Here is a 25688-nt window from a genome sequence, read left to right on the forward strand (position 1 = left end):
ATAAAACATTCCGCCCTTTGCTCAAGAGCTACAACCAATTATTACAAGGTTCACACAAAAGCAAACTCACACAGTAAGTATGTAGCCAAAGTAACAAAACCAAAAGTAAAAGCAAAGTAATTGTGACATCCCGGCATAGGGATTAATAGGATTAATAGAATACTCATATCAGCAAGTTGCAACTTCTTTTCCGAAAGCCGATCTCTAAAGAACTACGAGGTTAAGCGTGCTTGGCCTGAAGCAATTTAGGGATGGGTGACCGATCGGGAAATTCTTCCCGAGTGCGCATGAGTGAGGACAAAGTGCGGAGAGTGACCGATCGGGAAATTCTTCCCGAGTACGCATGAGTGAGGATAAAGTGCACAGAAAAGACCTGTGTTGATCTGTGAGGGCAGTCTATGACCTATGAGAGGATTGAAATTCATTGAAAGAGTATTTGTTTGTGCGTGATATTTGTGGATACTAGGATTTAAATCTTGATAGGGGAGTTACGTATTCACAACTCTATCAATAAATCACCTTTCCTATATTCTTTGATCTTGATGCTTCCACAAGAGGAGCAGGATAATATGTGCAGTGATGGTGGTTTAGACTGGTGTGGCACCAACGTGACACATTAACATAGTCTCTGTACTACATGGAGTAGCTATGTAGCTATGTACTACATGACATCAAAGTTGACAAAATAATAAGGAAAAGTGAGACCCATGTGTCATCCTCTCCCACCTCGATCCACCCTTACCAATTTCTTCGTAAACTCTCAACTTTCTCCTCTCTCCTCTCTCCTCCCTTCCCTCTTCCTCTGCTCTCAAGTCTCACCTTCTAGCAGTAGTAGAGAGCTAGGTTGGGAGGATGGCAGTAAGGCAGAGCCAAAGCCAGGGAAGGCATTAGCGGCTCCTCCCCTCTTTTTTCCCTCGATGGGTCGAGGTGCCAAGGCCATCAGAGACGGGAGGGCACGGAAGGAGAAAGGCAATGGCCTGCGGATCTCGGTGAGGAGGTTGGTCCAAAAAGGAAACTAGCAGAGCATGTAATGGCAACAACCCTCAATCTAGCGCCACCGATCCGAGAGCCTTGCGGTGACCCATCGTGCTCCTCCTCTCTTTCTCCCACATTGGTGTTAGGGACTGTGGGGGCAAGTAGCTGGCGATGGAGAGATCACAGGAGTCAACGGGGAGGTGTATCACCTAGAGCATGGGTTGGTCAGCAAGAGACAAGAGAATGAGATGGGGAGGCGTATCCAGCGGAAGCCAACAAGGGTGTCATCGTTCGGTCGTCGGGACTCGTGATAGATTTGGCACCTTTGAGTTGTATTGCTCTCCCGCCTTCCCGCACCACGGTTGCTTCCGTGCCCACAACTACTCCCACTCCCTCCTCATCTCCGCATCTAGTGACCGCCTAATTAGCCTCCTTGTCCTTGTTGGACCCCTCCCAGCCCGCATGGCTCCAGAGAGCACCACCTGTCGAACACTAAGATCCTCTGTGACCCCATCCTTTTCTTCAACACAACCATCCCTAGGCTCCGCCTGGCTACTATCCCTCGGGCCGGGCCACAGCTCTCCCACTAACAAGGTCGTTGTTGTCTCGGCCTCTGGATCCAACTCCTCTTTCGTTAGTCGTGGCCCCTAGAAGCTAGAAACCATTGGGAGAAAAGAGAGAGATAGAGAGAAACAGGGAAGAGAAGAGAGGGGAGGGTAGAGGAAGAGAGGTCACTGACATGTGGGCCCTATAATCGTACCGTATTATTTTCTCACACTGTAATGGCATATGTAGATGCCACATTGGATAGAGAGAGCCAAAATGAATCAGATTCGGTTTCTCACACTACTTGAGGAGGTAAAATGAGCCAGTTTTAATAGTTGAGAGAGAGCCTTTATATTTAGTTTTACGGTTAAGAGATATGAATCAGATTCGGCAAATAGTTGAAGGAATCAAAATGGACTTCAGCCAAAATGGACCATCGTCAGGTTGTGATCTGAACTAGAGCATTTGGCAATGGAATAAGTTAACCTAACATCCTCCCTCAATTGTATGCCAAGTCTGTTGAGGTCCCTAACAACAATATTAGAAATATGTACCCTGAACTATGTAAAACCATCTAAAAAAGGTCCTGAGACAGTATAAATACCTGGTTTCGCTGATGTGGCATCCTAGTTAGCAAAAAATAAAAAAAATAAAAATGTGGGGCCCACATGTAAGTGAGAAGAAAAATGTGGGGTCCATGTGTTAGCATCATCTTTTTCCTTTTGCTGAAGTGGCACCCTAGTAAGCAAAAAAAAAATTAAAACAAGTACGTGGAGTCCACATGTAAGTGACAGCCCACATGTAAGTGACAAGAAAAAAATTGTAGGGTCCACATCTTTTTTTCCCTTCTCTTTTCTCTTTTCTTTTATTCTCTTCTTTTCTCTTCTCTTCTCCTCTCCTCTCCTCTCTTCAGCCGAGCGGAGGTGGCAGTTGGCGACGGGCGGCGAGCAGCGTGCGAGAGTAGCGGTGGCGGTAGCCGCCTCTTTCCCCCTCTCCGCCGGCACGACCGGCATCCTCACCCCGCTCTCCTACTGACCTCATGTCCCCCTACTCCGGCCGGCTTCCTCTCCCCCTTTCCAATCGATCGCTTGGCAAAGGTGGCATCATGGAGCGGCTGTGGGCCTTCTCTGCAGCCGACGCGGCTAGGCAGGAAGGTGGAGCAGGAAGGGCAGAGCTGCGTCAGGTAGCCTCTTTCGAGCTTCTCCGTCGCCGTGTCGCCGTACTCTGCGAGCTTGTTTTGGGCGGCGGTGTCCATCGCAACGCCAAGTGTGCGATGCCGGCGCGGTGGTGCTCGAGGTGTGGCACGCCCTCATCGGCTTCTTCCTCGCCTAGCACGCATGCGCGCTCGGTCATGCATGATCTCTTGTGCCGTCTCTCGCGCATACTCCTCGGTCCTCGGATCTCCACTGCTCTGCCTGCCAACCGTTGGTCGCCCGTGCTCGCCCGCCATCGCCCCCGCTCCGCTCCACCGGCCATTCCACCCCAGCCCTGCTCCGCCGCCACCTCCTCGCCACCCAGCTGCTGACACCGTCTCCTCACCCGCCTCTAGTCGGCGCCGCCTCCTCGTCGGCCCAAGCCGTCGACCGTCGTCGGCTTGTCGTTGCTGTGGGCCCCAGCCGACACCCCCACGCCACCTCCTCACCACCCCGGCTGCAACAGCCGCCGCCACCATCACCTCATCGAGGGAGGAGAGACCACGAGCATGGGATAGACTAGAGAGCAGGGGAAGAGATAAGGTGGAGACTGAGGATGATATGTGGGGCCCACTTTCGTTTTTGCCACATCAGCGTCTAGCCAACACGAGTGGACCGGGTCAAATTTGCCACGTATAGACACCTGGTTTTGCTGACTAAATTGGATGGTTTTATATAGTTTAGGGGTGAAGATTTCTGGTATTGAGGATAAGGGATGTCAAATAAACTCGATGTTAAGTTGAGGCACGGCTGGTGAACTTATTCCTTTGGCAATATATGGCCAATGAACATTTGGGCTTGGCCCACGTGAATAGGGAAAGAGAGTGCAAGCAACAACGGGGGTACAGTACCATGGATGTCGCGTGTACTCCAAAGTTTTTGTTGCTTTGGTCGCCTATCTTCAGTTTGTAAGACGTAATAAGAAAGCTCAAACGGGCAGACGTGAAGACATCATTTGGATGTACTCCCTCCATTTTTTTTTGATAGATGACGCTGTTGACTTTTTCTCATATGTTTGACCATTCGTCTTATTCAAAAATTTTATACAAATATATAAGAATAAATCACACTTAAAGTACTATGAGTGATAAAACAACTCATAACAAAAATAAATTATAATTACGTAAATTTTTTGAATAAGAATGATCAAATGAGAATAAGTCAACGGCGTCATCTATTAAAAAACGGAGGTAGTATAAACTACGGGATCTACGGGATTTAGATGCATAAATAAATTATGAGCTATTTATACATGTCGGCACACATTGCATTACTAATAGACAAAGAAATTCTACTCTAGCCCAAAATTTTTAAACTCAAATTCACACTATAAAAACTTGATAAATTCAATTCAATTTTATAGGAATGATCTATTATATAGAGAGATAACTTTGTACAAATTTTTGGCTATTTATATATGTGGAGTCATTTTGGGTTGAATCATGCATTCAGAGCTAGGTTCTGATGGTTTGGTTCGGTTTGATCCATTTATGTTTTGTAGCGTTCCTAAAAATTTATTGGAGTAAATTTATGCATCGATGTAAGGAATAAGTAGATCGAACCTAACCATTCCTATGGCTATCCTGAATTGTCCGTCCGCTATTTATCACAACCATGTGCGGTGTGACATGATCGATCAAAATGTGTAGTAACATATTGGTATGCAATAAGCTATATACATCATGAGCATACATTCCTTGTCAAAAATCAATTATAGCGGAATAGTTATATGATGCTGGATGCATTCAATTTACTGGATTAGAAAGCCAACTGAATTGGCGGCAAAGTCACAAATCTCAGCGCCATTACGGCTGGCGCTGAGTTTTGGGTTGAGAAAAAAAAAATAGCGCTCCCTGCCACATCGGCAGGGGATCGGCTCGGCCGCCACGCTGGCAGGACGTTACCGCCAACCACCTTGATGCTGAGACGGCTAACCTCAGTGCCAACGGTCCTGGCGTTGAGCCCGCGGTCTTTTTTTTTTTTTAAGAAGTTTTTATTATATGGTCAGCTTCGAAATAAGGTTTTGAAAACGGCCAGTTTGTTAAGGAAAGGAGCAAACTAAAATGATATTACTTAACCACTTTCACATTTTCACATTTATGCATGGGTCACCACGGCAGGAGTACTATAACCTACAAATTACGAAACTTAAATTTACACGTGGACCATATATAAACCAACCCGATTTTGCTAGTTATAAATGGCCTTGGAGCCCATCCAGCTTGGAACTTAGCACTATTTCTTTCCACAAAATTTGTACGGGTCTACGGGAAACCTAGAAAGTAAAATCCATGTCCGGCTGGGCCCTTCATGTTACAGATAATTAATATATGATTAATTAAGTATATTAACCAGTATAAACTTAATAAATATATTTATTTAATTTTTTAAAACCACTTCGATATAGAAAGTTTTTTTTTTAAAAAAAACCGTTTAGTAGTCGAGGAAAATAGCTCACTCCATTTATACAATGAAAGTAGCGTTAGGCTGCAGTAGCACAAAGAGTAAAACTCTCTTATTTTTGTGCGCGTGCTTTTAGAAATACTAAATAGTGTGTTTATTTTTCAAAAATTTTGATAAAAAAGTTGCTTAGCAAAATCAAATTAATTTTTTTTAAGAAAATTCGAAATAATTTACATATCTTCTTAATCTTAATATCTCCCTTTCATTTTTTTTAAAAAAATTTGAGAATATACGTAAAACGAGGTGATGCATTAACGCATAATTATATTAACTATTTTAAATTTCATAAATAGATTACTATTTTTTATTTTTTTAGAGCGAAAAGCTCTTCTATCATTCACCACCAGTGAAAAGGGAAGGTGAGGTGGCCACGGAAAAAGTGCAAAACCGCGTCGGGTTGGGGTCCTCCTCCAGCAGTAGCACGGTGAGCGAGGTATGGTTGTGTAATCCCACCGTCTAAGAAAAACTCAATTTTAAGGTTTAACCGTATGTTTTATTTAAAAGATTATAAAAAAATTAAAAAGATAAATCATGCATAAAGTATTATTCATATTTTATCATCTAACAATAATTAAAATACTAATCATAAAAAATTTCATATAAGAAGAGGTGGTCAAACATTGGACACAAAAACTCAAGAATTAAGGGTGTGTTTGGATAATAGAAAATGAGGGGTGGAATTGGGATTGGGAAACAAATAAAGGGTTAGGATTAAATGGATGAGGAAGAATAAATAGTTAGAATTTAAAGATGGGTTGGAAATCATTTCCCTTAGATATTTGGCAAAGACTGCCTAAGTGTTTTGAGACAGAGGGAGTAGCTGTGTAGGTAAGCGAACCGCCGGTGCGCGCATAGGGGAATACGGGAAACGGCGCATGTGATCCTCCGCACCGACGCTGCCGCCCCAGCTGCACTGCAGCAGTCGACGGCCCGTGAACGGGGCTGGATGGATGGACCGGCAAACGTCCAAAGCCGCACGAAAGGGCGATCGCTCCTACTGTCATCCTTGCTTTTTTGAGAACATTGCTACTCCATCCTTGCTCACATTGAATTTGAACGGATGCGTGTCGCTATCTTCATCAAATCCAATTTGATTTCAGGGAGATATATGCTTCGTCCTGGACGGAAATCTTCGGCGAGAGCACAAGACATTCTCGTGTTCTAACGCCTTGTTTAGATTTTAAATTTTTTCTTCAAACTTTCAACTTTTCCGTTACATCGAACTTTCCTACACATACAAACTTCCAACTTTTATATCACATCGTTCCAATTTCTTCAAACTTCTATTTTTAACGTGGAACTAAACACAGCCTAAAGGTCGTACGTGAACTCGTATCTAGACCTTCTAGCGTAGGTGAGCTTGTGTACAATGTCAAGTATTTAGAAATAATAACTTTTTAAGTTATAGTTAAATTAAAAAAGAATAGAGGGAGTAGTATATATTATTTAGCATCACTTGATTCAAACTAATACATGACTTATGGCATTACAACATGTAAGACAATAGACGAGAATATCATTCTTTTTATCAACTTATACGTACAGTATCTTGAACTTAACATGTGAGCTACAATAATATAAAAGTTGATGGCTTATACCATTTTAAACCAAAACTTGCTTACCAAATATTTGGTAACTTTGGTATATGCTTCATGTTTGAATTGCCACCAACTTTTTACCAAACTCGTGTTTGGCGCAGCCCCGGTTCTCAAATCCACAGGAGATTTGAACTTTGTACAGTTTAAAATTTTAGATTTCATTAAAATTGGAAGAAAATATTTTATCCAAATATTATCAACGTAATTGTGTGTCAGGGTTACAAATAAGATATACCTTCTATCCTAGAAGTCATGAAGTATACGGATACATTATATCTTCAAGTAAACGGAAAGGATCCATTTGAGTTAAGGAAATTGATGAGTTCTTACGAAAATAATATCTACGAACAGGGGATATCAGAGTCCTACTTATAGGGGATAATTAATGACGTTGTCATATCGTGCGGGGTCTGTTGTCTCTGAATTCTACTTGGAGACCAAGGTGATCTGCGGTATAAATAGATACCCCCTGAGAGGTATAGTGCATCGAATCTTAGTGCAAGACACCCGCCACCACATAAGCAATCCGAAGGACTTGAAGCCAATTCGTCGATAGATCTCGTCGAGGCTCTCTCGACAAGAATCTCGTCGGTAATCTTGAAGTTATGTTGTTCTCTGTTGTACTCTGTGGATTCTTCTATAATCCCATATAAACTGGATTAAGAATATTACCTTGTGAGGTGTCTGAACCAGTATAATTCCTATCTTTTTATGTGCTCGATGTCGTATCGTGTAGATCCTTGTATCAATATACCCCGATACCCATAGAATACGGTCCGTGGGTATCCCGTCGACATTATAAATTTATAGACTTCAAGAAAACTTAGATCCAGAGTTGTGCTAAAACAATCTTAATATGACTTATATTTACAATATCTTATTAAACATTGCTTGTGTTAAAACTTAGCCAAAGTTTAACAGTAGACAACCAAACCGACACTAAGTATATCTTTAAGAGCAAGTAATAACTTTGGTATATGGCGTTATTCCACATTTCCTAAGTTCGAAAACTATTTTGTAATAATACACGTAAGTTCAAAAACTATGTCTACAACATTCAACGTTACAATGTCATATAACCTCACAAATTATTGCTGCTGTAGCGGTTCCAATCGAAAAACATCAAATTTCGTCTTGGAGCAACTCGATAGATTATGGAGAAAATCTCAAACCCCTGAGTAGAATCATAAAAAAAAGAATGCGAGAGACCAGATCAGATAAAGAGTCTATTTGAGAGAGTTTATGGTAATGTAGTTTCCTATCTGGCCTTAGGTTATAAGTCCTCAGTTATTTGTCGTCTTGTTCAAAACTGTAATCTTTCTCAGACTGTAATCTTTTTATGAATTAATAAAGCTCCTTGTATTCGTCGAAAAAAAAGCTTTCTCAAAAAATTTAGATTTTCGTTTAAATTAAAAAATATATAGTCAAATAAAAATAATTGTACGATAGAAACCGAGAAACCCAATTTGTTAGATTTTCAGAAAATGATTAGCAACGAGCTTTGCCTTTGATTCTCCTGGGTCCTGGCCATCACCGACTCACCCTGCGGTGCTCGCACCCCCACAAAACCGGTCACATGCTGCGCATAAATCCATCCACCCCATCACGCGACCCCACACGACCATTATTCCTCCTCCTCTCTAGAGTCTAGTCTCCTCTCCTCACTCCTCACTCCCCCCACTCCGCCGCTTCACTCGCGAGCTCGTCGTTGGCGCCGGCGGCAATGGCGTCCCCCCGCGCGCTCTCCCTCCTCCTCGTCCTCCTGGGCATGGCCCTCGCGTCGTTCCCCTCCGCCGCCTCCGCCTCCCGCGACCTCCGCCCCCGCCGCGCGGGCTTCGTCGTCCGCGGCCGCGTCTGGTGCGACACCTGCCTCGCCGGCTTCGAGACCCCCGCCTCCACCTACATCGCCGGTAACTAAACCACACCTACTCCACTCCCTCCCGGTCTGTGTACGGACTCGGTCCCCCGTCGGTGAGCCGGGGGCTCAGCAGTTGTAGCCTGCAGTAGGATCTCGCTTAATGCTGAAGTTATCACTCTGCCACCGTGTGTTGTGTGTTCTTGCCTGCAGGATGCCAGCATTGGCCTTTTTTCTGCTGGTGGTTAGTTATTTTCAGATCGGCTTGCGGAATGTGGAGTTTGTTCGAGTAGATCTGCAAATCTAAGCTAAGTGACGTGCGTGTCTAGTATAAATGCTAGAACCTATGGTTTGGTAGAGGTGCTAGATCTTTAGATTCCAAGACCGGAACTGCCGAATTCGAGTCTGCAATCTTCGGTTGGGGAAACTGTTTTGAACATTTGTTCAAATACCATCCAGATGGTTACGGAAATTTCTCAAAAAAATTGTCAGCATTCATACAACATACATGTACCACTCCACAGATTCTTGAGCCTAGACTTAACTCGCACATAGAGGAATAGAAGACAAATTCGGAAGTATATGAACAGTACCTATACTATTCGCACCAGACTTGAGTCTTTTTTGTGTAGTGGGTGGTGGGATCTGCGCAAGACGGTACTGATTTAGGGTGTGTTTGGTTCTTTGCCAAGCTCAAACCATACCAAAATTCTGGGAATGGCAAGGGTTGTGCATTGCCAAAAAAAGAAGAGATGGCAAGGTTGCTCATTTGGTTTGTTGCCAAATCTTTTGAAATGTGCATGGGAATGAACAAAACAAGCCCTTAGTTTCAAGGTGGTGCTGAAGGGTAAAAAATATAAACATCTTAAGGCTCATTACCTTCAGGTTGGATGGTCCCTCAGAAGATTAAGGTGGTGTTTGGATCCAGGGACTTAACTTTAATCCATGTATTTAGACACTAATTTAGAGTATTAAATATAGACTACTTACAAAACTAATTACATAAATGAAAGCTAATTTACGAGACAAATTTTTTAAGCCTAATTAATCTATAATTAGAGAATGTTTACTGTAGCATCACATAGGTTAATCATGGATTAATTAGGCTCAATAGATTCGTCTCGTGAATTAGTCCAAGATTATGGATGGGTTTTATTAATAGTCTACGTTTAATATTTATAATTAATGTCCAAACATTCAATGTGATAGGGACTTAAAAGTTTTAGTCCCATCTAAACAGGGTCTAAACATGTGTGATCACAGGCTGTGTGCTGATGGATCTGCTACTAAACAAACTAGACCTGTCATGAATCAGTTTGTAACCATGGTTTCCCTCCAGATTTCCTTCACTGAATCATTTATAACCATAGTTCTGAAATCAAGCAACAATCAGTTGTCTCATGGGTTAGTGCTCGGTTTCTTCTAGCCATACTAGATGGAAATTTTTGGGTACTGAACTATGCCGACTTTCACAAAATGCTGGGCTGGATCAACATTCCTGACTATGAAAAGTTTAGAGCCATGCTTGTAATACCTGCCAAAATGTTGCATGTGTTTCATATATTCCATTCTCCAAGCCTGTTCTGCCTAATGTATTGCATGATTCATTGTTGTATCTACTATCAAGGGCTAGAAACTCTGCATATTTGTAAACCGAAGTGTGACATCCATGGCTATTTTACTCAACATTTGCAATCTAGATGACCAAGGTTTTGCATTATGACTAAAGTAACAACTTTTAAGATAAACCAGGTACTGTGGGGTCTGGTGCACTTTTATGTGAAAATACATGGTTACGTGAACCTGCAAGACATCAGTTACAAATCTTATCTGCAAAAATGTTGTCAATTTGTGGTTGCTGCTATGTGCTACATTAGGAAATAAGGAAACCACAACTAGGCTGTAGAATAAGGGAACCATATTAATTTGAGCAGAATTTTTTTATTAAATCATAAGCTAACTCTTGATGTCATAATAGAAACTAAATGCATGTTTTTGATAACCTCTGCAACGCCTGATGGGGTTTAAGTCAGCTTGCAATTTTTTTAGTATATTATAGTCACATAGGTGACTAAAATCTTATCAGTAACCTTCTATGGCTAAATATTTGTATGTTGACTTTCCTTCTATCCATCCATCCACAGGAGCGAAGGTAAAGGTTGAGTGCAGATCGAAATCCACTGGCGCCAAGACATGCAGCTTCGAGGGCCAGACTGACCACACTGGCACCTACAACATCCCTGTCAACGATGAGCATGAGCACGAGCTCTGCGAGTCTGTCCTTGTGAGCAGCCCGGACGCAAAGTGTGGCAAGATTGTTGCTGGACGGGAGAGGGCTCCTGTCTTCCTCACCAACAACAATGGTGTGACATCTAATGTTCGGTTGGCGAACGCTCTGGGCTTCCAGAAGGATGCTCCTCTTGCTGCGTGCGCACAAATCCTCAAGATGTACGAGGAAGTGGACGACCGCGTTTGAAGGATGTGAGTTATGTATCAATATTCGTACGTTGTTGAAATACTCTAAGAAGACTTCTATATACCTTTTACTGAGAGCAAAACTATCAGCATCAGATGTTGCGTGCTTGATAAGTTGTGATATAGCTTAGCACTTGAGTATGTTATATGTATGTTCGTCTGCAGCTGAACTGCAAAACTCATCAGTTACTAAATCGACATGTTGTGCTTTCTATCAGGCAATTCTTCTGTTATCTAGTATGTGTGCAATTGTGGTTATGCATTCTGAAATGGTTTTGACCTAAGCTGCCTGATGTTGCTTCAGAGGGCTGGAGCGCCAAAGTTTGGTTGATTGGTTAAGTTTTGCCGTTTCGTAATATGGATGATGACCCAACAAAATAACAAACTGCCTTTGATATATATATGTTCCTTTCTTGTTGAGATTGCCAAGCTGCCTAAACTTTATGAAATACTGGTTTAAACATGTAATCAACAAGGGTCATTAGCTTAATTAGGATAGGATAGCTTCCTTTTACAAGTACATAAATCATTGTATTATTGGAGGCTACAGGAAGCAGTTGGTCATGTGAATAACAGTTTCTTCTCTATCTCAATGAGCTACAGTTAGGGCAACAACAATGTATATAGCAAAAGTAGTCCATATAGATGGGACCCACATATATGGACTATAACTATTGTTATCTTCACAATGTATATAGATAGCAACTAGTGTTAGGAGGAGAGAGGAAATAGAGACAAATAATATATTTTATTCTATATGGGCAACCCATATGCTGATAGGTAGCTTTTGCTATTTTCTTGCTATGGACTAGTTCTACAATGTGGTGAGGTAGCTGAATGAAATATTTTATTGCTTATGGACTAGTTTTAGACTATATTATGGATGCCCTCGTTATATGTTGTCTTCTATCTGTATGTGAAGGTAAACAAAACTATTTTAGCTAATCCAAACTCAATTCGCATTAAAAGAACACGAATGAGATATACTTTTTTTTTCTGGAAATAATAGGAGAGGAAAGAATGAAGCAGATAACAAGAAGAAAAATAAAGGACACTGCACGCCTCAGTTGGTCAGTGGTCACCACTAAATTGAGAAAAGGAGCATTCTATTAGCGTATAATTAATTATGTATGACCTATTTTTTTAAAAAAAATAGATTAATATGATTTTTAAGCAACTTTCGTATATAATTTTTTTTTTTAAAAAAGACACCGTTTAGCAGTTTGAAAAGCGTGCACAGAGGAGTGAGCTAGTAATAACTATGAATACCGAATTCAGCCGCCCCTAAACAACTTATTAACGCTGACAACACCTGAAAATCTGCGTTTGTGCCGTTGTGTACATATATGTCTTCCACGTAAGTTGGAAAAAAAACAAGACACCTAAGGGATCAGGAACGATTTGCACAATTAGTTACTTACCAATTTCCTGCGCTTGAGTTTTGACAGACAAAACTAGTTATCATAAAGTGCAGTCTAAATTAATTAATTGGTTTGGTTTGAGCCCAACATAATTAACTATACCGTATAAACAAAAAACAAACAAAAAAAAAACTGTACCGTATAAACAGATTTTAGGATGGTTAAACTAGAGACCTTTGAAAAGTCAGCTTTATCTAAATAGAGCTGATTAACTGAAGAAAAACTTACAAACTATCAATTGAAAAGTTGATTGTTTTGTGATAGTAATTCACGAGTATAAAGGAATAAATTAACTATTATAAAATTAAAAATGGATTTAAATAGTATTATAAAAATTTATATATAAAAAATTGCACCGCTTATAAGTCCAGAAAACATAACTGCTAATCACACTTATTTTAATGACTAGTAATATACCCATACTTTTGTGATGGGCCAGACCAATATGATTTGGGATTGGCTGAATGGGTGGATTGAGAATAAATTACTGAATCAATGCACACACGAACAAGCGGACTTCGTACGGTGGAAAAAGGAAGAATAGAGTATCGTGCTTTTAAAGTAGTAGAGAACGTAGAGTTAGCTCTACCTTACATGGAGAAAACCACAAACCACTAGTCATGCTTCTATTTCTTTTCTAGGCCATAGTATATTTGGGTCCCTCAAACTCTCCTCGAAGTCTAATTTTCTTCCATGCATTTGAAAGAAAAAAAAAAGGGTATGATGCAATTTAATCCAATATTTAGAGTTATTTTTTAGCTTAATTAGGACAAGCTTTGATTAAAAAATTTTAAAATCCCAATCATAAAATAAGTTTATAAAGTCTAATAAGTTCATGTTGTCATAATAGTGTTTTTAGGAAAATCTACGTATACAAGTTTTTTTAAAAAAAATATGCATTTAAAAAATTATTGATTATAAATGTTAAAACTTAAAGTCAATCCTGCGATAAAAATCAAATAACTTTTACCAGAGTAGTGCCTGACTACCTGTATGGCTGTATTACATAGGAGGCCTTAACAGTTTACCTTCTCTGGTGAAAATCTATGCTTGGATTGGCTGACGCCTGTCTCCCATTTCTGTCCTCTCCCCTAAACTTTCCTCCATTTCTTAATCCTTATCCTCCCATCTCTTTATTGTTATTTAATCACACTTTTACGCTTATTAATTAATCTACCCGCTGAAAAAGCGCAGCCACCCGTGGCCATCACCAAATCTGTCACGACATGACGCGAGCCTAATTAACCACTTCGTACACTGCATGATTAGCCGTCCCCTAATCCGTCATTAGCCTATTAATCTTTAATTTATTTTTTTGGCCTCCCGAACTAGCCGTGGCCACTAGTTTGTGCAAATTGTTAACAAATCCAGCTCCGCCCTCCGTTGAAGGGTGGCCACAGGATTCGTTTAAAAAGTTTATCGCCTCTCCGTTGTTTAAATTAGTTTTTTTTGGCTTAATTTTGACCTGATCGAGATTAACAAGGTTATCACCACACATATAATGCTTGCAATGCTTGGTTAGGGCCCGTTTAGTTACCCAAATTTTTTTCCCAAAAACATCACATCGAATCTTTGAACATATGTATGAAGCATTAAATATAGATAAAAAGAAAAACTAATTGCACAGTTATGGGGGAAATCGCGAGACGAATCTTTTAAGCCTAATTAGTCCGTGATTAGCCATAAGTGCTACAGTAACCCACATGTGCTAATGACGGCTTAATTAGTCTCAAAAGATTCGTCTCGCGGTTTCCAGGCGAGTTCTGAAATTAGTTTTTTCATTCGTGTCCAAAAACCCCTTCCGACATCTGGTCAAACGTCCGATATGACACCCAAAAATTTTCTTTTCCCCAACTAAACACACCCTTAGATTTGATCAGCCGTTGTGGAGATGGACCAACCTAAACGGTTTTTTGTAGCGACAAGTGCAACGCATTCTCATTATTTTTTCATTTTTTTTTTGGCTTCTGTCATTTTCTTGTGGATTAGTTCATTATTACAAGAATGTGAATGGATCTGGTTATGGCTGCATTGTGCGCATTATTTAGGAAGGCATAGACAGATTTGTTAAATATAAGAGCTCTAAGATTATATGTATTTTTATTAATGTGCAAACTTATAGTTAATTAACACGGAGCGTTACTTATCTTTTACATTTAAATAGTGTAGGAATTTCTAAGCTTCTAGGAATGCAATCAGTGGGAATGTTATATATGCAATTTTATGATTAGTTTTGTTGTCCATTCAGTAAGAATTAAGTGATATTTCAAGATATATTTATATTACTCAATTTATTTAGTCTGATAGATCTTGTCCATATCTTAACGAATTTTAAGATACTATATATCTGATTCAGGAGTGGAAATTAGATTGCTTTGGAACTTTTGGTTATCGAGAATCTTGGTCCACTCATGTTTATCATTAGATTGCAAAATCGATCGTTTCTTATGATATAAGATAACAGGTATTCTAATTAATCTATTCACACTAGGTATAGGTAACAGAAAAAAAAAAGTAGTTATTTGGCTATCTTTATTGGTCAAAGTATTGGAGGTTCCTGTTCCTTTCTATTTCATGAAAAGTTCATTTACCACTTTATTCTTTTTTCCTGCTCTACATAAACTGAAACGTTTATATATCCTGGATATACATTTTTTCCTTTATTGTGTGGCTCCTTGTGCAGATTCTTCGCTCTATGCGTATCCATTGTACTCTATAAAATTTCATAGTTACAGCCACCTAATTAAGTATCTCTTTTGACTAATAATTGAACCGCACACGTGTAAATTTATACCATACATCTTTTATATCAACAATACATTTCAACCGATGAGTTATCATGTTGCTCCACACATTTTTTTATAGAAAAAAACCCTATGGGTTGGTATGCTCAAAAGAAAAAAAAAATCCAAAACTTGCAACTCTTGCAAAATTGCGACATTTGGTTCGAAGATGACCCTAGAATTACAACATATAGCATATTTTTCCCTTTCTACTTGCTAAAAGGATAAAAAATCATCATGGAGATGCATTATTAAAATAACACGGAGAGAATATAACAAGTGAACAAAAAGAGGGGGGATTTTTAATTTGCATTGCCTTTTGGCTTTCTGTACGCCTGGCTGAGGATGAAACGATGAACTGTTGGCCTACATTCCTTGTGCTGACACATTGATGGATCACGCCATGTCCAATCAAATTGCAAACCGTCGACCAGAAAAGGTCTCCCTGCATCAAATCAAATTGTACCGGCGGCTTCTACATCACCATCGCATCACTATTTGCTCACACTTCTTTTTTTTTCTTTATTGGTATATGATTTCATTCTTCCACGATCATATACCTTGGAATTAAACCAACAATTTTGGAACTCCATGGAAAGCAAAAGTTTTGTACACGTATCTCCGCCCTAAAATATACTACTCATTCCATCCTAAAATATAAGTATTTGTAGACCCTGACATAGTTTCCGAGATGCTACTTTGACCAACAATATCTATAAAAGTAATATGTTTTAAATAAAAAGAGTTGCATATTATGATAGTTTGTTTAATGATAAGTCTAGTAACATCAATTTTATATGTAATCTTTATTATTATTATTATTATTATTATTAATAGTCAAAGTTAAAAGGTTTGACTTGTCACTATGCTAAAAAAAGCTTATATTTTGGAACGGAGGGAGTAGCTATTATTAAAATATAGTTAGCTACCTAGTAGATGTATTTTAAGATGGAGGGAGTAGAACTTTCATAAAATTTAGTAGTTCAATTCTGACCCAATAAACATCCTTCAAAATTTATTAAGAAAAAGGTACAAAAATAATTTTAATTATATGCACAAAAATGTTTTTTTAAGAAAAAGTGATAATAATTAACATATATACGCTCCATCGAAATATGCTTTTCATCCGGCCCAAGCTTCATTGACAAATTGTCTTGAATTTGTACAGTACTGCATGTGCCAATATCATCTGAATGAACAACACATTGTACTTGTCCTTATCGAATTCAATATTGAAATCATAGGACAACAAGTACATGGAAGAAATTTGTGCAAACAGAAAAAAAAATCAGCATGCAAAAATACAACTTGCCATGAAAAAAAAATCACATCATTCGTCGTCAGGTTCTTACGCCATTGGAGCTCCATTTCTCAGCCAATCCCCAGCTCACACGTGCCAACTCTTCCCCACATGTTGGTTACGACAGTGGACACGTGGCAGTAGAGGTGCCACTTGGCAATTTCCCATTGGATGAGATCACTACTCCCTCTCTGCCTATAAAAACACCATGGAGCTAGATAGCAAGCTTTGCTTATTCACTCATTCAACTTCCAAATTAACACGATTCTTCTTGCTGCGTTTGTTGATTGATCGCAAGGTAGAAGAAGAAGAAGAAGAAGAAGCAGCCATGGATCGCCAATGGCGTTGCCTCGCTGCTGCGGCGGCTTCTACTAGTGGTAGTAGCAGTAAGCTTCCTCCGCTGCCGATGGCACTGGGCGGCGCCGTGGAGTACGGGCAGCTCGTCCATGGCGCGGCGGTGCCCGTGGCGCCGTTCGTTGTGGACGCCGAGCAGCAGAGCTTGTCACCGGCGACGGCCATGGTTCTTGGAGCCGGGTGGTATAACTATAACCTTGTCACGCCGGCGCAGGCGGCGCAGCTGCACCACCGGCTGCGACGGGCGGTGGGCGCGGCGCCGTGCGCGATGAAGCGGTGCGGTGGCATGGCGGCGGCGGCGGCGGCGGGGCGGCTTGGGCTGGTGGGGCCGGCGCCGGTGCAGGCGAAGCTGTACCGCGGCGTGCGGCAGCGGCACTGGGGGAAATGGGTGGCGGAGATCCGGCTGCCGCGGAACCGGACGCGGCTGTGGCTGGGCACGTACGACACCGCCGAGGACGCCGCGCTCGCCTACGACGGCGCCGCGTTCCGGCTGCGCGGCGACGCCGCCCGCCTCAACTTCCCCCAGCTCCGGCGCGGCGGGCGGCACCACGCGCCGCCGCTCAGCGCGTCCGTCGACGCCAAGATCCTCCAAGCCACCACCTCCACCACGGCGGACGACCCCGCCGCCGCCGCAGCACCGCCGTCCACGAACACGCCGCCGTCGCCGCGCGTCGTCAAGACCGAGCCGGGCTGCTGCTCCGTCTCCGAAGCCTCCACGACGACGACGGCCGACGCCGCCGACGTCTCGTCCACAGGGTCTTCCCCATCCCCGACCTCATCGAATCCGGGCGCCACCGCCACGCCGCCACCGCCGCCACCGCGGCCGCCGCCGTTGCCGGAGACGATGCAGCAGCTGGACTTCACGGAGGCGCCATGGGACGAGGCCGACGGCTTCGCGCTGCGCCGGTATCCGTCGTGGGAGATCGACTGGGACGCCATCCTCTCCTGATCAATTTCCTGACGGCTTCATGCATGACGTCAGCATCTGTGTTGTTGTATTAGTTTTTGCTCCCGAGTGTATTGGCCTTATCAGCTACTACTAGCTTTGATCTATCATCAGTGTCTCCTGGCCTCTGCTGAGTTTGTTTTTTGGTAGATGGCATTGTCCAGGAGGAGATAGACTGAAGATTACTGAGGCTAAATTAATTTGTGTGCTTGTGTTGTGTGGTCAGTTTTGTGGCTGTTGCTCTCATGAACAAATGCTATGTGCAATATGCCAAAGACATAGATACTGCTGCTACTCTTGTGTGATACATGTTGTTGTTGTTGTGGCATGTCACATGTGTGTAATTAGAAATGCAGTGATTGATGCATCTGCATACCTTGAATTGACACATTGGATGGAATGGAATGGTTGTTGGTTTGTGTTTGTGTTCCTGGTCAGAGAACCCTTTAATTTGATATCAAATTTTATTGGCACCAGTTTTATCTGAACATGCATGACTAAGGGTGTATTTAGTTCATAAAAACAAAATTTTTGGTGTCACATCAGACGTTTGACCGGATGTCGGAACTGGTTTTCAGACATGAATGAAAAAACTAATTTCATAACTCGCCTAGAAACCGCGAGACGAATTTATTAAGCCTGATTAATCTGTCATTAGCACATGTGAGTTACTGTAGCACTTATATAAGTTAATTATGGACTAATTAGGCTAAAAAAATTCGTCTCGCGATTTCCATGCAAACTGTGCAATTAGTTTTTTTTATCTATATTTAATGTTCCATGCATGTGTCCAAAGATTTGATGTGACGTTTTTGGAAAAATTTGTTGGGAACTAAACAAGGCCTAAGGCTGTGTTTAGATTTAGGGGTGTAAAGTTTTGGCGTGTCACATTGGATATACGACACACATTTGAAGTATTAAACATAGTCTAATAATAAAACATATTACATAATCCGCCTATAAATCGGGAGACGAATTTATTAAGCCTAATTAATCCGTCATTAGCAAATATTTACTGTAGCACCACATTGTCAAATCATGGCGCAATTAGGCTTAAAAGATTCGTCTCGCAATTTACGCGCAATCTATATAATTAGTTTTTTTTATTTATATTTAATACTCCATGCATGTGTCCAAACATTCGATGTGATAGGGTGTAAAATTTTGTCAGGTGATCTTAACAGACCCTAATTAATTTAGAACCTTATCAGTCACAAAAAGAACCATAAAATTGGCATTCAATTAAAATGCAACGAAAAATATGTGCGGTAATGTTTCTTGAGCAAATGCTCCTTGTCCATATTAAATTTGAAGTTACATATCTCTACTTTATATAGAGACTTTTAAAAGACAACAGAATTTTACTTATAAAGTCAGTAAAACTCATTAGAACGGGATTGGTTATCTCAAACGGACCTAAAGCCTCATCTCTTTCGGGCAGGGCCCTGTCACTAAGAAAAGGTCACTGATATGAGAAAATGTCTTAATTGGGCATCCAGCCATCACGAATAACACACATCTCAATCGGGCCAACACTATAGCCCCATCACGGATAACTCTCATATCTAACGGGCCAATACTATAGCTCGTCACGGATAACTCTCATCTCTAACGGGCCAACATTATAGCCCGTCATGAATGACTCTCATCTCTAATGCGCCTAAACTATAGCCCGTCACGGATGACTGTCATCTCAATCGGGTCTAAATTATAGCATGTCAAGGATGAGTATAATCCAAAAAAAAATTTTTTTTGGCTAGCCTCAGGCCTTTGTTAGCCACGCCCTCGGGCCGGTCTTTTCTGCACACTTTGTCCTCACTCGTGTGCACCCGGTCGGTCACCCATCCCGAAATTGCTCCACCCATCCCTAATCACGCTTAACCTCAGAGTTCTTTGGAGATCAGCTTCCAGAGAAAAAGTTGTACATTCATTCACATACACAACCATCAATATATTTAACACAACCACATTCACATAACATCCATTTTTTTGAAATGACACATAACATTCATTTTGATCACATATTTCACATTCATTCACATATTTCACCAGCAAAACCGAGTTAATTGGATCAAATATATATTTAGTAAGTATTAACATGATGAGGAGGCAAATCAAACTTCTAGGCAAAAAAAATTTGAATTGAATTTTATGATACTAAATGAACTCATATGAAAAAGTTGTCAAAGACAAAGTTGTAGAACTCATTGAGATCTACCAATTTTATTTTGGTCATTTCTCCATCCGGGTTTGATTGAACTATATAAAATTTAAATTTTAAAATATAAGAAATTTAAATAATTTTTCGGGTAGTAAATGATTTCAAATAGAAAAATTGTCAACAATAAAGTTGTATAACTCATCAAGATCTATAACTTTTATTTTGGTCATGTTTCTACGTAACATTTTTTGAACAGTTTGAATTTGAATTTGAAATATGACAACTTCAAACAATATTTTCAAATACTAAATGATTTCAAATGGAAAAGTCATGAACAACAAAGTAACGTCCATGTGACATTGTCACATCAGTGCCACATAGGATCCTAGAGGGGATGTGTCAATTTGGGACCTAGACGATACACTTTGACAAGTTCTGGGATCTAAATATGCATTTTGAGAGTTTAGGGACCTATATGACACAACTCTACTAGTTTAAGGACTGCCAATGCACTTTACTCTATCAAGATTTACAACTTTTATTTTGGTCATTTTTCTATATAACATTTTTTAAATAGTTTGAATTTGAATATGAAAATATGACAACTTCAAACAACAATTTCAAATACTAAATGATTTCAATTGAAAAAGTTATCAACAACCAAGTTGTATAACTCATCAAGATCTACAACTTTTATTTTAGTCATTTCTTCATCCGACAAAGTAATAATAATATTGTTCACAAAATTCACATATCTCTTATCTGGTTTTATAAATGAATGAAGGGATACACGGTTTAGTGTGCTGCCATGTTGCTCAACCGATCAGCTCCTTCGAACTCGCCCTTCTTTTATAAGAAGCAAAAAGGTACCCAAGAATGAAGGGATACACGGTTTAGCGTGCTGCCAAGTTGCTCAGCCGAGCAGCTCCTTCGAACTCGCCCTTCTTTTATGGAAAGCAAAACGTACCAAGAATGAAGGGATAGACGGTTTAGCGTGCTGCCAAGTTGCTCAGCTGAGCAGCTCCTTCGAACTCGCCCTTCTTTTATGGGAAGCAAAACAGGTACCCATGCATGAGGAATACACGTGCAAGAATCACATAAATGGAACTAGGGAAGCCTACATGAGGAGAAGTTTTTCTATTACCAGTTATATGCCCGAATTCGGAGATATCGATATATTCCAGTTTCTTTTGTGCTGGTTTTTTCACGATATATAGGTTGGGTTTTTGGGAGGATTTAGGAGCAGTTTTTTTTTCAGAGGAGGGATCGTCTTTTTTTCTTTGGGGCGGAGGGAGGAGAATAACTGTATTTTTGGTTATTAACTAACGAATGGAAAGTTTCATTTACATCTAGTATATCAGAAAATTCCTGTTCTCGTGTTGCAAGCCTAATTAATCTGGTTTCCCTTATTTTGGAGTAACTTGTAATATGAACTATCTTTTCGTTCAAACAGCTAGCTTTAAACTAAACATAATTAGCTATATTTTGAAAATCCCACTACACAATTTATAGAATGCACGACAGGTCAGACTATCATCTCAGCAGAGTTGGTGTATAGCTCGTTTTGAGTCTTGCACTTTTCCTTTTCTCAAGGGAAAAAGTGCAGAGGGCTTTCTGCAGACAACGAAATATAAAACTAGAGTTGAAAGCAACGGAGTTTTTTGTGATAAGAAAAAAAGAGTGAAAGCATGTAAGCAACTAACCTGACACTGACATATGTGTATTAACAATTTTCTGTATATTTACACTCCAATCAGTTACTCCACGCGCACACTAAATTATTTAGAACAGTAAATTAATTACATGCACTATACTACTATGAAGACTGAATACACATACTGTGCAGGGGAAGCAGCATCCAAATTTTACTACTTGTTTTCAATATATAGATAAAGTTATGGATATTTGGACATAATATGTTTGATCATTTAATAAACACTTGGAAGTATCAATATTTTGTTGACTTGTTGTTTCATCTTTAAAGTTACTTTAAATATGACTTATAGTTTTTGTTAGAGTTTGTATCCAATATGTATACAAAGTCGGTTATAGATTACGATTTGGAGTTGTCATACACTCATACTAGGTGTAGGTGTAGGAATAGATTAAGAGCTGGACTCGATCCTAAGCTCTCTCTTAAATAGAGAGACGGACTGGTTGTAACTACATGACGACTTAGCATATTTAGGTGAGAGGTACCTGCCAGTAGTGTCTAGCCGATGGTCGTTGTAAGTCTGATATGCTGTAATACACTGGATCCGAGAGGAGTGCCCATAATCATTGCTCCGGAGATGTAGACTATGTCATCATCAATATTTTGGATCTCCTGTAAGGTTTCTTCTGTGTTTAGCTACTGACACTAGTGGAGAAACCATCTTTGGTCGGTCGACCAAATCCCACAATAGTCCTGGTTCCACTAAAAACCGGGACTAAAAACGATTTTTAGTCCCGGTTAAAAAAATTTTGATCTTTAGTCCCGGTTGGTGTTACCAACCGGGACTAAAGATGATTTTTAGTCCTGGTTCATCCCCTGTTAGATGTATGTCAGGGGGTCGAGGATCTTTAGTCCCGGTTTATACTACCAACCGGGAATAAAGATTACCACTTTAGTCCCGGTTAGTAATACCAACCGGGAGTAAAGATCGAGGACTAAAGATCGATCTTTAGTCCCAGTTGGAGTTATCAACCGGGAGTAAATATTTCTCTCCCACATCTGATCGGTTAAATCCCAGACAGATATTTAGATAAGATTGGAACATCCCCTCTCTTCCTCTTCTCAGATCCAATCCTCTTCCTCCTCCCCTCCCCTCTCTTCTCCTCCTCCCCTTCCTCTTCTCCTCCTCCCCTCTCCTCCCTCCCATCAGCCGGCCCTTCCTCCTCCCCTCAACTCCCTCTTCCATCAGCCGGCCAGCGGCGGGGAGGCGGGCGGCGGGTGGCGACGGCGCGGCCGCGCGCGTGGAGGCGGGCGGCGGCGCGGCCGCGGGCGGGGAGGCGGACGGCGGCGCGGCCATGCGCGTGGAGGCAGGCGGCTGCGCGGCGCGGCCGCGCGCGTGGAGGCAGGCGGTGGGCGCGCGCAGGCGGCCGTCTGGCGGGCGGCGGCGGCTTGTTTGCTTCTTCTTTTTTCTTTGTAATTTGTGTTTCACTAGATGTATATTTTTTTAGATTTTGTGATTCATTGCATAGATGTATAATTTGTGATGTATTTAATTTGTGTGTAGTTTTTTAGGATTTGTGATTTATTTGATCTGTGTGTATAAGTAACTTAATATTTGGGATGTTGATTTGGGGATATGCATCCCATTTGATTCGGGAGAAAATATAGGGATTAACACTAGCCATTAGCAAATCAACAATAAAATAAAAAAAAAAGATCTCGAGGAACTGTCTCCTCCCCTCTTTAGTCCCGGTTGGTAACACCAACCGGGACTAAATATCGATCTTTAGTCCCGGTTATTTGAACCGGGACTAAAGATAGCGATCTTTAGTCCCGGATTCGTAGTCCCGGTTGGAAAACCGGGACTACAAAGGGTTCTAAACCGGGAGTAAAAAGCATTTTTCCACTAGTGTGATGGCGATTTCGGGGCTGATTTTATAACAACTTTATTAAAATTTGTACTAAATTTTGAATAAGATGAATGTTGAAATGTCATGTATGTAAAAAAATCAACAATGTTATTCATTTAAAAATAAAGGTGATATATATTCCATTTCTCTCAAAAAACTAGAACTCTACCTTTTCTAAGCTATATATATATATATATATATATATATATATATATATATATATATATATATATATATATATATATATATATATATATATATATATATATACTCAATTTGAATCATGGAGCCCGGGCACTATGAAGCACCAAACAAATTATATATATATATATATATATATATATATATATATATATATATATATATATATATTAAACTAGTTTACTGCTGTGTTGCCACGGAGAAAAGAAAATACAAAAAGATTGAAACATCTCTATGGATATATCTGTTTTTTATAAAACCACTAGGGACTGACATGCGGACACCACATAACTTGAGGAGCACATATATGGTATATCAATCTGCAAGTGACTATCATGAATTAGGTAGTTGGTTATACCAATAACCAAGAACTTTCTTCATGTCCACGTTTGTAATAACTAATTAAGTATTTAGTATATGAAATGTAATGTGGGTCAATTGTACAATCGATGTTTGCCATGTGTCACGCATGAACCATGAGAAATGCATTGGTTGAGAACTTGAGATGCAAACTTGAAGATGCAGGTCCATATTTATTATGAATTCAATAAGACTGATATTCTTAAAAACTTTATCACGTATTACATTGTATAAAACGTGAACAGCGCTCTTTGTGCCGAAAAAGAAAGAGCAGGGCAATATTTCAAACTTGCATTCGCAGCTTCAACCGATCCCCGGCGACATCTTTTAGGCCGATGTTGAGCGTATCAGCTATCGTCGACTATGATTATCCAACAGTTCAAGTACAGTTGATATAGTTGAAGCACAGTCGAAAAATTCTCATGTCCGGTTCCTTTGGGGGCTGGATCTTAAAGAATTCACCTATCCCAATAACAGTTTCATTCGATTTGTTGTGGATTGGATGATGGAAAAACCAACAAGTGTTTAGTTGCCACTATGAGTTTGGAACCCTGAACAGACCGCCGGTGTTAAGCCGGAGGAAGAAAGACCAGGTAAACAATTATGCTACTTGACCAATGGATAAAGTATAGATCTCATGGCTGGCTACTATTCAACCCTGGCATTGGGGATCAGGAACGGGGTCAAGTACGGACTTTGGCTAAGGATGGGGATCCGGTTGTGCCGTGCCGGCCCCGGGAATCGGCGAACTACGCTACACAGTCAGATACCTAAGCGAGAAACCTATTTAACAGGCAAAGTTGATATTGAATTGGCATTGCAAAAGAAATACCATATAGAACGCAATCCTCGTACTTAAGGAACTGATTCGATAAACGACCTGCATTACTAATTTGCTGATTCGATAAACATTGATAATATATTTTGTTTGTTGATATATGTTTCATTACTTGTTCAATTCAAATTTTGTAGGCCAGAATTAATCTAGTATATATATGCTGGTTGATCATGGTACTTTACATGTCATGTTTATCCTCAGCCATCTTCCTTTTACTATGGCGTTTGCATACTATATATTAGCTATGTGATTCCAACTTGGTGTTGACCTTTCTTAATACATATAATATATGGATATATCCTCTAATCATGGAGCTTAGATATGTATATATATCTAGCACTTGCATAAAAGCAAGACAAACATATGCCATTAGCTTATAAGTCTCCCCCCCAAAAAAAATTATTTACAGGTCAACCTGGGCCATCCACTCAGTTAAAATATAGTGGACATCAATAGAGCTTGGATAAACATACCCTCTCCATTACTTTGTGTATATCTTTATGTTGTCAAATCCCTGATAGTTTTTTAGTTGACTTTTGTTTTTAATCAAGGGTGTGTTTAGTTTACGAAAAGAAAATTTTTGCGTGTCACATTTGGACATTTGACCGGATGTCGGAAGGGGTTTTTGGACACGAATGAAAAAACTAATTTTATA

The 25688-nt window shown here is 40.3% G+C and overlaps 2 protein-coding genes across 2 annotated transcripts; both read left to right on the forward strand.

The window, feature by feature from the left end:
* The first annotated feature begins 8380 nt into the window (after positions 1 to 8380).
* LOC127753112 (pollen-specific protein C13) lies at positions 8381 to 11327 on the forward strand. The gene is made up of 2 exons (XM_052278582.1): positions 8381 to 8685; positions 10775 to 11327. The coding sequence occupies exons 1-2, from the start codon at positions 8499 to 8501 to the stop codon at positions 11104 to 11106; spliced, it is 519 nt and encodes a 172-aa protein (XP_052134542.1). The 5' UTR covers positions 8381 to 8498; the 3' UTR covers positions 11107 to 11327.
* A 5372-nt stretch (positions 11328 to 16699) lies between these two features.
* LOC127752929 (ethylene-responsive transcription factor RAP2-13-like) lies at positions 16700 to 18343 on the forward strand. The gene has a single exon (XM_052278381.1). The coding sequence runs from the start codon at positions 16818 to 16820 to the stop codon at positions 17910 to 17912; it is 1095 nt and encodes a 364-aa protein (XP_052134341.1). The 5' UTR covers positions 16700 to 16817; the 3' UTR covers positions 17913 to 18343.
* Positions 18344 to 25688: the final 7345 nt, after the last annotated feature.

This window comes from Oryza glaberrima, chromosome 10, assembly GCF_000147395.1.
Source record: "Oryza glaberrima chromosome 10, OglaRS2, whole genome shotgun sequence".
NCBI lineage: Eukaryota > Viridiplantae > Streptophyta > Magnoliopsida > Poales > Poaceae > Oryza > Oryza glaberrima.

What these genes read in the sequence shown, in the direction of transcription:
- LOC127753112 (XM_052278582.1), top strand. Translation starts at nt 8,499, where the DNA reads ATGGCGTCCCCCCGCGCGCTCTCCCTCCTCCTCGTCCTCCTGGGCATG. An exon ending in CGCCTCCACCTACATCGCCG is followed by an intron (nt 8,686 to 10,774) that starts GTAACTAAACCA and finishes ATCCATCCACAG; the next exon opens with GAGCGAAGGTAAAGGTTGAG.
- LOC127752929 (XM_052278381.1), top strand. Translation starts at nt 16,818, where the DNA reads ATGGAGCTAGATAGCAAGCTTTGCTTATTCACTCATTCAACTTCCAAA.